This window comes from Phaethon aethereus (assembly GCF_964289735.1).
Source record: "Phaethon aethereus genome assembly, chromosome: 14".
In the NCBI taxonomy this organism is placed as follows: domain Eukaryota; kingdom Metazoa; phylum Chordata; class Aves; order Phaethontiformes; family Phaethontidae; genus Phaethon; species Phaethon aethereus.
This window is the reverse complement of record NC_138590.1, coordinates 11882638-11898690: the sequence shown is the minus strand read 5'-3', so window position 1 is coordinate 11898690 and position 16053 is coordinate 11882638. Positions and strand designations below refer to the sequence as shown.

At 41.8% G+C, this 16053-nt stretch overlaps 1 protein-coding gene across 1 annotated transcript in view; it reads right to left on the bottom strand.

Moving 5' to 3' along the window:
- Positions 1-2426: 2426 nt before the first annotated feature.
- Positions 2427-16053, bottom strand: part of RNF145 (ring finger protein 145) — a gene marked incomplete at its 3' end in the record, with an annotated part of 35293 nt that continues 21666 nt past the window's right edge. Inside the window, exons 4-10 of the mRNA XM_082006022.1 lie at positions 15035-15270; positions 11383-11558; positions 8578-8718; positions 7028-7210; positions 5071-5218; positions 4018-4374; positions 2427-2855 (exon numbers count right to left, since the gene is read on the bottom strand). Of these exons, the coding sequence (XP_081862148.1) occupies positions 2427-2855; positions 4018-4374; positions 5071-5218; positions 7028-7210; positions 8578-8718; positions 11383-11558; positions 15035-15270 (1670 nt within the window). The remainder of the gene's footprint in view (positions 2856-4017; positions 4375-5070; positions 5219-7027; positions 7211-8577; positions 8719-11382; positions 11559-15034; positions 15271-16053) is intronic.

Genomic DNA, 16053 nt, shown 5'->3' with positions numbered 1-16053 from the left:
AGGGTACAAATTAAAAGGTTCATTGCCAAGAGATCAGCCAGGCTGAGAAACAGCTTCTGGGCGGCACAAGCAGTGAAGGCAAACCTTATTGTTTTTGTTGCTTTTATACCACCACTTCCCGTATTTATGAAAGTGATGATGTGACATACTGTATGGGATAGCGACGAACTGGAGTTGATGACCCCCGTGATCCCCTTCTGCCCTACTGCCCTCATGTGAATACTGTAGATGAGCACAAGTTCCTCTCCCTCCTTGCATTCACCCTGAGGTATCTGTAGAGCAGCCACAACCCCTCCAGCCTGCATCTCCCAAGACTGACCAAGCCTAGCTCTTCTCCTCTCCTGTTCCCAGTCACTTGGGGTACCGCTTGCTCCCCAACATGGAAGAGAGGTGATCTTACACAAAGGAAAAACTTCCCATCACTGGTGAGAGGAACTTCTGGGGTCATCCTTCTGCATCCAGGGACAGCAAGCAGAGTTTAACAGAGTATCCTTCAAGAACATATTCTATGAATTGAGGGAAAGTCTTTGTTTCACAATACTAAAGAGCACCCCGTAACAGTGCTGCCCAGAAATTTCCCATTTCCTGCCTCCACAGACTTTTAAGTGTGGCTAGAATGGAAACAGTCTAAATTATGTAGGTTAAAAGCCTGGACACATACAAAACATCTCTTTGAGAAAGACTCACTTCTACAGAAATGCAGGCATGAAAGAGCAGGACCCAGACCACCGATTAACAGGAGTAGAGTTAAGAAGAGTTAAAAAAAAAAATTCTTACAGTCCCCCCCCCCCACACCCTCACCCAGCTGTTAATAAAAGCTTTGCAATCATCAGTGAAGCTCACGGTAAACCCAAATTTCTGATCAACATGCAAGAAAACAAAACAGAGATACAGAATCCAAGAATGGATAATCCAACTGACATTCCCACTCTGTCAGGTAAGAAAGAAATAGGTTTGGGTTTTGCCTGGGGCTCAGCAACAGCACGCAGCTGCAAATGTGCCTCTCTGTCCTGCTACTGTTCTGTTTGTACTGGTGGAGATCTGGTGGCAAGGACCAAAGGAGGCCAGGAGGTACCACCATGACACAGAGCATTGAAATGGAAATCAGGGACGTTCATCAGAAGTTCCACTGGTCTCCAAGGGGAACAGAGATGTACTATTGCAGAAAAGCCTCTCAACACATACTTAACTCATGGAATTTCAGCACAAGAATCACATAACCAGGTGTAAAAATCTTCAAATGTAATTTATTAAGACATTCAGCTATGTCTGTCAGTCGACATCCAAACTGACTGCTAAAAATAAAATAGTATCACATTTCACATTAGGAATACCGACTTTGAAAAACACTTGAGTCAAGCCTATCGTATAAATAAGTGACTAATTTCTCTTCATATCAAAATTCACATAAAAAAATTGCCTGCCCCCTACTCCGACCTATTTCCCCACCCCTGTCCCTAGTTCTACTTGAAGCCATGATGCATGTAAAAATTTAAGTATGGACATGTCCTTGTCAAAGAAAAAAAAAGGTGCAAACCTATTAACAGCTTTAAAAGTGGCATTTGCGGAGTCTGATCATACACAATAATGTACTCATTCCCAAAGTGCAAATATCGCCAGAGTTTAATACTGTTTTAATTCAGCTGCAAGAATTAAACATTACACAGCACAGTACTGCAAGGCCTCTATCCGTGCCCTAAAACTCATCCCACTTTGCTCCTGCACATGGTAGCAGAGGTCAGTGTTCATCAGAGCTTTAGCTTACTTCATGCAGCCCAGACTGTGCCCATTATTAGCAAAAGTTTCATATACATCAAAATATTGAAGACTCCATCATAAAAGTCAAGAGTCACTATAGATTACATGAATTCAAATGCAATTGCCCCACCGAGAACACCCAAAGCATACACGACGTATTAAGAGTGCTTCCATCTTCTAGTACTATCACTGCTGTTATATCTTTGATTTTTGCTTACGTGCCATAAAAAGTATGTCAGCAACCAAAGCTGCACCTCAGTCAGAGACTAGCAACTCACTGCATTTAACGTCTCTCAGGTACCCTGGGACATGGCTGTCTGTGATACCCTCTTCCTGACCAGAACAAAAGCTAGCGTTCTGTCCATTCGTCTATAACCTCTCACAGACCTCTTGTTCCCTTACCCCTCACTTACATCTTGAAAACACTCCTTCAATTTATTTCCAGACATCTTTCCTATGCCCACAGTTCACAGAGCTTCTGGAGTCATTTCTACTACATCTCACTGGAGTTACCACTACCAAGCAGCCCACAGAAATCAGCATGGGAGATTACGTTTTGACCAGCATTAATAGGTAAACTTCTTTCACAGCTGTGGAAGGACAGGTTTTCTTCTGAGTCAAACTTGGATCTCTGAAATGTGTTTGTTCCCGCATCATCCTTTGCCACCTCAGAGCTGGACACAAACCCTTGGGTCTTGAGCGGGGCACCCCTCTGGGGCTGCAGTTAGTTCTGCAGCACAAGCTGCTCCCTGGCTAGCCTCACACGGGCTTGTGTCACTGTCCATGCTTTGAGACCCCTCCATCTCAGCAGAGGCCTCCAGGCTGTCCTGTCCATTGCTCTTGCTAGGGCTGTCTTTCATATTTGGCCCATTGTCACATTCAGCACCAGGGGGCTCAGCTGCATCTCCAGGCCTGGTATTTTGCACTGCACTAGGATTTGGCTGTTGAACTGGCTCTGGTCCCAGTCCCGGTAGCTGTGAAGGGCTCTTGAGTTGGCAGTGGCACAGAGGGCAGGTTTCTTGCACATACAGCCATTTCTTAAGACAACCCGCATGAAAAAAATGGCTACATGGTGTGATTACAGCAGTTTTCATATCCTGAAAGACACAAAAAAAAAGAAATATTATTTGTAATCCTGTTCCTCTCCTCTCACCCCATACATCTAATGGTCTACTAGCCACAGAGGAGACAGAAGCAGTCCACAGGCAAGTAAGAGAATGTTCCTTCCTTCATATCAACAAGCCTCCACATTCACATACACACACAATTCAAACACGGGCCAGGTCTGGCTGTTTACACAGGGATTAGAAATTAGGCAGAAAGCTTTGTTTATAAGGTATTATTACACTTGAATAAAAGCTTTCGTAGGATGAGAGTCACAGGATTAGTTGGCTTAAGAAACAATTGTGCAAGTCAAAAACAGCACACTTACAGATACAACATGTAACAGCAGCAAACCAAAAATGAAGTAACAGCCTAACGCTGTCAGCTGAGACCTACACACTACTAGTCTGGTGTTTCAAACACTGTCATTCAACCTGGCACCAGTAGTTTTACTCTTCAAAGAATTTGTATCAAGTTTGGAGTCAATCCAATTGCATTCCAACTGCACACTACTAATCTTAGGGTGGTTCTTGCACTGTCATACGTAATGACAATTTGTTTCCAAGAGAAAGAGACTTTGGAGATAGAGGTGTGATAAAGATATTACTTTCACCATTAATTTCTAAGGTCCTTACATCTGCTGGCTTCCTTTGAAAGACCCTTCATCTTTTGATAATTCAGTTTCTCGTAAAAATGGCATTGCACCTGAAGCGGAAGCAGTGATGTCCGTATAGACTGAGCTGCTTCTACAGAATAACAACGAATCAGCTACTGAGTACATGTTGTCTTTCAGTAACAAGATCTTCCACTAAGGAAGAAAGGGCACATTTGCTGTTACTATTGAGACCAGCTCAACCCAAACATGAGAGGTTTCAAAGAAGCTCAAGGATACGGTTTATTGCGTAACTCAGGGGGAAAAAAAAAAAAAAAATTTAAACACATCCAAATTCTTCCTTTATTCATAAAAACTGTCTTGGTAACAGCACTCCAAATCAATTCGCACAAAACAGAAAACTGGCTAAGTCAAGTAACTTATTGAGCACAATATTACTGATTAAATATAACTCAAGTAACTTACTTTACTAGTTGCAGACTGAACTCAACAGTCTAGAGGTAGTTAAATTCAAGCCAATCTTTTGACATTTCCATTCTTACCTGGTAGCAGATAGCACAGATATCATTGTGTTGCTCCAACTGCTCTTTCGTGGCAACGGGCAGCGATTTTATCTTATTCACAGCATCTCTGCGAAGAAGGAAACTTTTCCACCCCAGCTGGGCCCGCAACCACACATTGTAATAGGAGTGAATGAAGATGATCACAGAACCCATCACGGTCCATTCACCAAAGATTGTTTCCGAGACACCGTATGCTACCACACAGAGAGCGACGAGGAATTCCAGCAGCCGGTACGTGCCATTTACATAATAAATCACATCATCCATATTTTCTACTGGTTCTTTTCTGAACTCTTCCACCATAAACAAAACATAAATGAAGAGTGTCCCAAGCACCTGTAACACAGTGCAAGACCATGAGCTCAGCATTTAACCCTGAACTGGAGCTTCTGTCATTCAGCATTGTCCATCGAGCTCTGTACACACAAATCAGACAGAGGGCAAGCAAGACCCAAAGTAGTAAAAATCTTGCTGAACTTCAAGACAAATAAAAAGTCACTCTTTCTTGCAAAGCATTTAAGCTTGTTCCCAAGTACTTCCCCTCGTGTACGTTCCTCAGTCCAGAACATAGCTGAGTTGATTAAACAAAAGTGCTGAGCACCATGAGGGGTGATTTTATAAATTTAATCACAAAAAAACCAAGTTATAACAAATACTCATAGTACAAAACATTTCCTGTATTTACACTACTGTGTTTTGATGATCAAATTGCTTTCAAAGAGCCATAGCTAAGTAACAATACATAAATGAGTATTCTGGGGGAAAAAAAAAACCCCACAACTTTTTACTATCATAGTTATGCCCTCAAAAGCCTTCTGGCTTTACAACTTAAAATAGGCTTCCATTCACCTATGTTCTCAGCCCACCCCTAGGAGCTCCTTGGCCTCGGATACAGGATAAAGAAAGAAATTTTATATCATATCTTGTACTACTGCCCTTCTATCATCCCTGCTCTTTTCTCATCATGTATTTCCCCCCTAGAATAACGATTAACGCAGGGCTTCACAGTTACTACAGGGCTAACATTCTTACCTGAAGAGAGGTTAGAATACTGCTGGAGATAATGATCAACAGCCAGAAATCCATGTGGAAAAATTGACAAATCATGTAGGCCATGTATGCGGGGAACACAAGTAAGAATAAACAGAGGCTGACTGCTCGGAAGTGCTTCCACAGACTCCTGCAAACAACACAATAGGTTTTTATTTTTTAAGTCAGATTTGAGTGTCAGAATAAGAATAGCCTGACTGCTGGATGTTGGCACGTTAGATGTTTGCTCAAGGATTTAACTTGTTGAAAGGAGTTTCTGTTTTACCTGGGCACAGTCTCACTCCCAGCATGCCTACAACACATACAGTATGAAAAGTCCCCTCTCGCCTGACCTTTGCTATTTTCAAAAATTCACCCACAATAATTATCATAATGGGTCAAGTCAGTGGTTAGACAAATTATGTATTTGAGAGACTGAATGTTTCAGATAAAATTCCATTAAAATAAAATTATTAAGTATGCATGTAACAGTTTGTACACTTTTCTATATAAACAGGGTTCTCCCAGGTTATATGCTTATTACAACTCTTCTATGTCTTTTTGCTAATATGCACAGAGCAAAGGCATTCCCTTTCAGCACCAGATTTAACCCTGCTGCCTTTAGAAATATATTCCCCAACTCAGGGATCACAAAAGAAGAAATGTAGCAAGACCTGAACATTCGTCTCTGCCAGTCCTTACTCTGCTCCTATCATTTGCTACTTCCTAATCTCCTCCCCAACCTAAACACACCATCAATCTTTTTACACCCACCCATTTGTGAAGGCTTTCAGAGTATCTCCAGTAATTTACTATACTACCTCTACATGCTCCTCAGGTTGTGTTTTAACCTCAGTTGCCTCTGGAAATGAGGTACAGAAAAAGTGAAAGTATTGGGGGAACAGAATAGCAGCAGAAGCTGGCTAATTTAATACAGTCTGAAGAAACATCAGAACACTAGTGTGAGGTCTGCAATCCCATGTCTGTGGGTGAGGAAGAAAGGGAGAGCTGAAGCAGAATTTATCCTGATCCTAGTTGATTTAAACTGCCTGGGAGATTTCGCAGAAGAGAGTTAAAACTCGCTATCACCACAGACTGCTTGTTTAAGCTGGGCAGATGTTCATATCCTGGCTCTACTCCCTTTCTCTGTTACTATATTTGAAGTTAACATTGCTGCAGGCAGAACACACTGGCTATAAGTAGCCTCTAAGCTAAAACAAACTCTCTACACATAAACAGACCTCCTCTTGTATTCTTACAGGTTACAAAAAGGGAAAACACACAAGCAATTAACAAAGATACAAACAGATTAATACCAGAACACCAGATACCAATACAGCTCTTCAAAATACAAATTAAACTTAGCAACAATCCCACATGATTGGAGCATCTGGTACAGTAACACAAGCCTTCCACCTCTTATTTTCTGCCAGTAAACCCTATCATTTTGGGATCACAGCCTCACAAAAAAATAGGTTGTACAATATGTAACACAAGGTTCCTCTTAGAAACTTCCCATCCTCAATAGCTGTCAAACCACTGCATTAGAGGGAAACCAACCCAGTTGCAGAGGAAGTTAAGAAAAGCCATTCTGCAAACCCACACGACGGAGCGTGCATGGGCAGAGCACAGGCACCAGACTCCTGGATTTGCTTAAGTGAGACCACAGTGCACTGACACTCTTGCATAGGCTGGATGGACACAGTCCTGAGCAGGAGCAGGTGACCAAGTCACACGTTTGCCAGCATACAGCATAGTGAAAAGTATTACTGTGTGCCCTTGAGGGAGTAGGATAGTGAGGGAAAAACTAGAGAATTTAGACTAGAAAAGAAATCCGCATACAGAAAAGACAGAGTAACTTTACAAGCTACTGAAGATCCAAATCAGGCCATCAATTACTATTTTATCACCTCCTAAAACAGCATTGAGTAACTGTCAGTTTAGGAAACCAGTCTCTTACTTGTCCCTTGAGGCTCCCAATGCCAAGACAATGGGATCAGCAATTTCCAGCATGGACTGAAGTATGGATGCCACCACAATGAAAAGAATAATACTGAGCAGGAACGCCCGATGCACAACTTGGAGCTCAATCAAACCTGTCTGCACAGCCAGGATCAGGAGTGTGACTCCTTCAGTCATTCCCCTGCAGATCAATACAATCAAAAGAAAAATCAATCATTTCTGTGTGTCAATGTTGTTTCAAAAATACGTCTAGAAACACCAGGAAATAAGCTGTCTGTTTCTGCCACAACCTTTCAAATGTCACTGGTTTCAGCTTTTACTGATGTCCCTGCTAAGGCTTGAACCAGAGAGGAATGTTTTCAGAAACACTGAAGTGTTCGGGATTAGGAACTAGCAGATTTCAGAACCCTGCTCCTGACTAGCAGCATGTGGGCTACATCCAGCCCAGCAGACACCTCCCAATGACAGAGTCCCTGCCAGCACAAAGCATTTTAAGGACCCAGGTTGTGCCTTAAGAGAAGGAACCCACCAGTCTCAGCGGTGCCTATACAAGCCTGAAGCAGCCCTGCTATGTCTACACTTGGGCACCAGTCAGCCTCTTTCCTAAATCACCATGAAATCCCTCTCCACTTGTTTTATTTCCCCATCATCACCCTCCGGTCAGTCCTTGGCCCCAGGGAAACACCCTTGGCTCAACACCCTACCTGGTGCCCTGTGTAGGCAAATCAGTAATTTAGCCGTTTCTCAGTTTATTTTCTCTGTACCTATACCAAATACAGCCGTCCACTTCTTTTTGGCTTGGAACCTCAGACTGAATTCAGCATCTCCAAGGACCACAATTCAGCACCAGTATTTGATGCAGTTAAAAGAACAGATCACCCAGAACTGCATGCTTCCCCAGAAGATGCTTTTACCTAAACTACTCCTGGGCAACCAACCCCGATTTATACTATTTTTGCTTTCACATCTTGGAATCCAAAATGTGAAACATTCTTTTGTATATGGTCTGAGAGTTAAGAGCTGGAATAACTGAGAAAGGTAGTGTCATACCTAGGATGCCAACTTGATATTAGACAAGTTGGGACAAGTGTTAAGAAAAGGCAGTTTCTGTATTTTGTCTATTTCCCATAGCAATTTACAGGCAGTCCATACAATGCTGTATTTTAAGCCTCACAGATTAGTAATGTTTCACACATGACTACAGGGTAAATGAGGAAATGGAAATATGAAGTGTTTATATTATCCAAGCATGTGAAAATTTTCCAGTGATTCATGAAAATGAAAGCACTAAGACAATCAAACTGGGCAATTATAAATTCCAACAGCCCCAAATTTGTTACAGAAATGAACCATCTCCCAAGAAGTCTGTGACAAGCTGTATTTTCACCTCAAATCCTTCCAATGGACACACAGACTGGCATACAGAAAGCTTGTCAAGGATACCCAAAAGTTCCCAAGTTAAAAAATTGCAATGCAACCCGTATATTTCTGTAAAAATCCCTTCTCTGTCTGCTTCTTTTTAGACCCTAGACACAACAAGGCACTTACCTGTTCATAGCAGGATCATTCATGAATGCTCGGTAACCCTGCAAGTAAAACTTGCAGAGAGTCAGAACTCCCAAAGCAACAAAAGACACTGTGAAGACCAAGCCCAGCAGCGAGTATGGAGTGCTACAGCATTCGGCAATACTGGGAGGAGAGGGGAAAAGAAACAAAAAGAAAAGGTCCATCAATTAAAAGCAATGTGATGAGCTCTGCCCTTGCCCTGTTAATTGTGCAAGCTGGTTTTAAAGCAAAATTGGGTTGGTTTAATGAAAAATATTAAAAGTTCTACACCTCCATGAAATCCTCCTATAAAAAGAAAGAGATGAGATGTACCCTGATACTTCTTTCCAAGACACAGCTTCATCTCAGCTCCCCTAATGCTGGTCAGGCTGCAGCTAGCGCTGTGCTATGGAATTTCTCCGCTCCCTCTCCAGCGCTGTGCCACACGGTGGCACTGTCCTGCTTGCGTAGGGTTTTCGTAACCAGAAGTCAATTTGACAGCCACAACGCACCCAGGTTACTTGCTGAAATTTCAGCCAGCTACCAGAAACACAGAGTTAAAGCAGATGGATTCACTAAAGCACTTTCCACTCGGATCCACAATAGCGCAAACAAAACATCAAACTGATAAATACTATTAGGAGACTGGGGGCTTTTTGGCAGCATTTGCATCAGGTTCAGGTAGGCAACACCTGTCTTTCAAATGGCTCAGACCTCACATGCATAATCCAAAGTAATGCACTGACACCCCCATTCATTTTAAGAAAAAAAGAAAAAAAGAAGAAAAAATCTTCACTTGTTCACCAAGATAGTAGTTTTGTGAGAGAAATTATGGTAGTCAAAAACATGCCATGCTTATTAACCGACTGAAGAGTAAACCAGTCCAGCACTCTGACAAAACAAAAGAGTTTTGAGGAAGCATATACTTTAAAAATAAACAAAGCTCATCCAAGAGACATTTGCTTTGTCTCTTTTAATGACTACTGTAACCGGAAATCTCTTTTGAAAGCCATTCACAGCAGAAAATGTTGATGTGTTTACATGCACTACTGGCAGTGTTTCTGGTAAGCCTTCAAATTCTGCCGGTTTACCAAGCTAGGCGGGGCTGAAAATTCTAAATGTTCCTGTTGGTCAAGGTAGTGAGAAACACAGTATTTAAAGCAGCTATTTCTGTAGGATATTTGAGGAACTCTAAGTTTTGCTTCAAAAGAAATTATCAGAAATCAAGAATCCTGGCTTTTCTGCCTGATACCCAATCCTTTCTGTCAGAGTAATTTTAGTACCCTTCTTAAACTTACTTCCAAATGATCTACTATGCAAGGGTCCCAGAGGAGCTTAAGAGCTCAAAGAGAAGCCTGGGGAGCTTTCAGTGTTATGTTTATGTGTCAAGCACAAGTTTGTGAATTGTCCCAAAGAGCTAAACTCTTCAAGGCTTCTCAAAAATCACAGCAGTTACGTACCCATGGAAAAGACTTTGAGAGGAACAAGAACAACGAAAGGTTCAGAACAGTTTTAAAACAGCAAACATGCAAGAAGAGTTTTCTAGTTTGGGAAGAATAGACCTGTGCTACTCTCAATTTTAAAGAAAAGAGCAGAACTGTTTGGTCTTCCCCCCTGCCCAATACATGAATCAAGGGGCACTGAATGAAACTATATGGATTCAAACAATCAAAATGGATTTTTCCTCATACAGACCAAGTTGAGCTGTGAAGCTCCTTGCCTCAGGACCTTTCAAACACCACAAGTATACACGGGTTCAAGAGCAGAAAGCACAAATAGATGGAAGATAAATCTTTTGAGGGCTACTGAATACATATTAACCATATCCAGCTAATACAGCCTGAGATCTGAAGTTGGATCTGGGATTGGAGGAGTACTAGGAAGGGTCCTGCTTGTCGCATTATGGGTGGGTCTCATTCCAGATACCCATTTACTGCCACTGCTGGAAACTGGATCCTAGGCTAGATCAGTATTTGGTCTAACCCAGTACAGCCCTACAGTCTCTGAAGAGTATGTCCTGTGTTACCTGTGTGCTTAGACAACTATTACCTCTTTTCTCCCCATCCCAATATTACACTAATTTGCCTAACCCATCTTCTGCAACACACCCTCTTTGCCCTCTTGCTCCCTTTTGTATGCTCTGATTTCTAGTTAAACAGCCAGCAAAGGCACTTAGCTTCCAGCCAGAAGAATCCCTCAAATGCTGTCTTTCTCTCAACAACAGCACTAACACAGGCCTCTCTCCTTTATCTGACAACCAGTTTTTACAAAGCCTTTCAGAATTTGGTATCTCTAAGATCTTTACACCTCTGCCAAATTAACCACTGGGCTCAAAAGTTACTTTGCGAGTTGGGTACTTTGGCTGCTTAGATGAACTCAAGAATGTGTCCCACAGCAGAATGATGAAACAAGACATACAGGGCTCAGAAAGCAACACAATCATGAATAAAATATCAGTTGGACTGAACTTCAGCTGAAATATCTCAGATGTAAAACCAATTTGTACACTGAAAACATCTTCTGGACAAAAGCTCTAATTATAGCTATTCCCTCATCAAAGGAATATTTTGCTTTCTTTGCGAACTCTCCCACAGTTCTGCTAATGCTGTCTGTTCTGAATGGGATCCGTGCCTCTGAAGGACAAGCTTAACAGGGTTACGCACATGGTCACTGCAATAAGGACAAATATTTGTTACGTATCCAAATGCAATAAAGCCAATCAACACATTTAGTCTCTAAAAGAGCACAAACATTCATTTCAGAAGAAAATCAAAATAGAAAACCAGTATTTGCAGACTACTTCATTACCTTGTCAAGAAGAGGAAGAGGAGCCTCTCTCTTGAGGCAGGCTGGTCCCGTGTACTGAAATAGGAATAGATCTGAAGAGCAAATAAGACAAGCCAAAACACCATGAAAAGAACTGGGACGACCAGCTGGTTCCACAGAGACATCCCCAAAGCCAGGAGACCATACACCTCCACCACCTGGGCAAGACAGAAAAAGGCAGTTTGTTACTGGTTCACAGCACCTGTGATCTGATAACAAAAGCATAGTCAACACTATAGCCACAAGGAAGCTAAGGCTAATTCACACAGCATTAGTAATGCCAAAAGGAAAAGAAGAGGTACAACAAACTACAGTTTGACAAAGAGAGAGCCCAGGTTTGGCAAGCAGAAGTACCTGACTGCAGCAAACTATCAGACCAGCTGAATGCCCCTTCCTATGAATAACTGGCTCGGAGCTGCTGACTGCAACCTGCTCACAGCCAGAGGGGCAAGGACACGTGCCTCCAGTTCACGCACAAGCCACTCGGACCCTTTTGCCCAGCTTAAGTCACAGCAACACTGTTTTCTCTGTAGCTACTGCCAAGTCACTACACACACTAGATATTGAAATATGAGCCACATCACTTCAGCACACTAAATCTGCTTTGCTGACCTGTTTTTAAGGAAAAACTTAATACCTCAAACATTTTAAGTATGATTTAAGTATCTCAAAAAAGAACATGTACCAGACTTCTGACTGCTCCTAATTGACCAAGTGTTTTGAAATTCGTGCTTAAGAGTTATTTCTGAAGCTCAAATTACTTCTTTCGTATTGATAAGACTAAGTTACAACGCAGTCGTTTCCAAGAAGCTGGACCTTCATATACCTGGACTTAATACAAAAGGTCAAAAGGAAATCGCTTGTAACTACTATTTCCTCATCATCTGCTTCCCACAAGGACATACAATCCACAATGGGTAGCAGATTTTAGCAAACGCCAAAACAGCTGCCTACTTAGTCTTTCACGGCAAGCGTGAGGGATGTTACGTTCACAGGACCTGCTGCCGCACGTACGGCGGCTGATCGGCAGGCAATACGCTGCTGGCAGGGACACGGCGCCAAGCTCCCGCTTTTCGCTTTGCACACAGACTTGTGAAGGAAGCGCATCTGCCCTCAGGAGACTCCCTTGGCCTGGGGCCAATGCAAGCAATCCTGTGCAGCTCCTGGCAGAGCTCTCCACCACATCGGAAAAGGGTCATGCTATGCTCATAATGCCGATCCATAACCATGAGGTATTTCTGGCATCTTCTGCTGCAAGTAGGCAGCCAAGGTTCTGGACCTGCTTTTAAATTATAGTTAGCCACAGTCTGAAACACACACACACGAAGCGCTGCCTTGGCCCACCTGCTAGGGCTGTCTCCCCTATGGTGCTGCATTCAGGAAACACTCCTGGTGTTTAACATCCCAATATTCACTAAGTTTTGCCACTGATACCAAAACAGCAATTAAATCCAGCCTAAAACAGTAGTAACTCACAAACACCAGGATGAAGGCATCATTGAAAACTAACAACTGCACAAGTTACAGCCATGGGAATACAAGTAGGAAAACGTTCAAGACAAAACAGCAATATCCTCCTCTGGAATAAGCATACTAAGCTTGATTTGTAGTGGAGTGGCAACCAGTTATACGAACACACTATAAGCAAATGGGTTTTTTTGTTCTGTTTCAGGAACATAGGCAAAGATCAGCAAGCTCTTTAAGAACAAACCCTCTAATTTCTCCTGTTGTAAATACAATGCAAAAACCACTCACACACAGCTTTTCATTCCAACCCAATCTCTACTACATGCATTTAGAAAAGCAGCATACAACACTATTATAAATCCAGTACCATGTTACAAAGTTTCTGCCATTTTCTCTGTATTCCCAAGGAAAAACTTTATTCCCTGTGCATAAATAGTCAGGAGAAAGTATGACCAGTGTCTAAAGGCCATGTACAAGGGATACTTCTCCCGCTGTTTACAACACTGTAATACAGCCTGGCATGCAAATATCTCAAATACTTGGGGTAGGAGGGTGGACCCGGAGGGAACGGACATGGGACAGGACATGACATGACACAACACACAAGCAATCCTAAAGACAAGGAGACTTGTGTAACAGAATATAATTCTGACACGCATCCTCCCCCCCAAAAAAAAGAAAAAAAAAAATCAGCAAGAAACAACTATTTCCTCCTCACTCCAGAATGTATTTGCAATTAAAACATTCGTACGATGTTGAAGTGTTTTAAACATAAATGTCTAATAAAAAATAGATACATGACTCCCAAATCTGAATCCGATCTGACTTTGATTTCAGAGAGCTAAACTCTGCATCCATTTATGCACATGGAAAATGGAAGTGCTGGTTCCAATCTGTTGCAAGTCTTCGAGCTGTACAAAGAGATGGAACTGTTTTACTCCAAACATTAGCGCTCTAAATGAACATAAGCATGATTTTTCTATTCTCACTGGAAAACAAGGATACTGAAGCTTTGCCAGTTAGCTTCCAAATTAGTTTTTAATCAGCAAATCTACAAGCTAGTTATGGACAAGATCAGACCATGCTAGGTGCTCTACAAACACAGAAGGATAATCCTGCTCCAAAGACCCAATTACACACAAAATAAATAACCAGACAGTAACAATCAACATGGCAGGCTGAGACCTTGGCACACCAGACACCTGCTGCTGCCAAGTTTTTGTTTGTCTATGACAGATATGACAGCAAAGAAGAGCTTTAAGGAAGACAAGAAAGAGCTTGACAAGTTAGTTTTCGGACTGCTTCTGGACTGAAGAGCAGGAGGCAGAAAACCAGTGGCTTGGTCTGAAAAAAAATCCAGCTAGTGGCGAGCGCCAAAATAGCAGGTCAGTCAAAAGTCAAGCAAGCATCAACCTTTTTCACATTGAAATATATAGAAGGATGCATATGCACATGTATTTTGTTTTTATATAAAAATGTGAGGTGTGATGTTTCTGTACCACTAACAAACTGCCTTTCCAACTAAATATATATCAGATGTCAAAGCGTTAACAAAATGGATACATGTCAGATGAATCTTCTCTGTTTCTGCTAACTCTTTTGTTAGATGTCTCAGGAATGTTGCTGTTCTAAAGAAAATTTCTACAGACCTTTCAAATCACTGTCTGCAAGTTACAGTCAAAATCAGCTTTAGTGTTAGTCCAAATTTAACACTACTATAGTTACAAATGCTTTTCATACAGACGGCATTCCTTGAAATGAACAGCTACTACAATTAATGCATGAGGATTACCTTGCTTAATGAGGCTGTAAATAAATGTCCGTTCTGCCACAATCTTGTCTTTTAGCCTTGATGATCTTAGAGGCCTTTTCCAACCTTAATGATTCTATTATTTGGGAAGATCTAAGCAAAGTGGACATGCTCACCTGGCCAGCAGCATAATTCAGGCTCGTGTCTTAACTGTGCAACTATACAAATTATAAGATACCATAAATTAAAGAAAGAAGATGCCATGGATAGGAACACATTTGGATTGCTAAGAAAGCATGAGTTCACACACACACACACACACAGTTGCACAGAAGACAGATGAAATATTTTTTAATTTCTTTCCTGAAAAAAAGGCTCAGGCCAAAGAAAAGAAAATTGTTACGTCCACTGCCTTACCTGGACAAGCTCTCTGTATGCCGATTTCGCCAAGTTATACGGCACCAGAAGATTTGATGCCAGAAAGTAGAGAACTTCCAAACCAGTGAAAATCATGGCAAACTTGTTGATGACGACAATGGTTTCCAAAGGGACCAGGCAAAGTCGTGCCAGCAGAGGGAGCATGTGAGCAGAGAAAAGCCAGATCTGTTTCGTTTTCATGACGCAGGAGCAGAGCGTACATACCACCAGCTGACCTGAAAACACAACACAGTATTTTATAATCAAGCTGATTATCCCCTTCAGGAAAAAACGTATTTTAATACGTTATCTTTCCATAACACAGTTATCAACATCCAGCATATTATGACAGTTCTAACTAGGACATATTTGTTATGAAACCAGGCTCCTCTGCATCTTCTGCAGGGTCACGAAAGTTACCATTTTCAAACTATGCAAAGTGCATGCTTTCATCTTACAGATTAGTGAGATGAAAACCCAAAACACATGCAGAATCATACACAGATTAATATGATGTCCCAGGAATAAAACATGCAGAGAATAACCCAACAAGTCATCCCTCTTTTTCCTTAACAGCCCCAGCTCAACTTAAATCCCATCAGTAGCTGTATACACAGCAGTAGCTTTTCTGAAGCCCAGCTATACTACTATTTCATCCCAATCTACACAAAAAAGTAATCAGAGGTCCCAAATGGCTTTTGGAGCAACAATATTTACACTATCAAGAGGAATTACTGCCATGAACAGCAACAGGAGAACAGCCAGGTCAGCAGTCGAGACTTCAATAATTTCATAATGCCCTGAGGCACTGGCTCAAAATTATCACTGAAGCTTGCAAGTGACAGATAATTAACAACTAAATTCTCTTTAACAGTTGGCAGGGCCACAAGCATGAGCACATCTCTCCCACACACCCAGAGAGATTTGGAAGGTGGTATTTTTAGAGCAGACCACTCCAGTATAACACCAGAGCCGCTGGACGTTGTACCTGTTATCTCAGAAGAAACGGAATGGGGCAA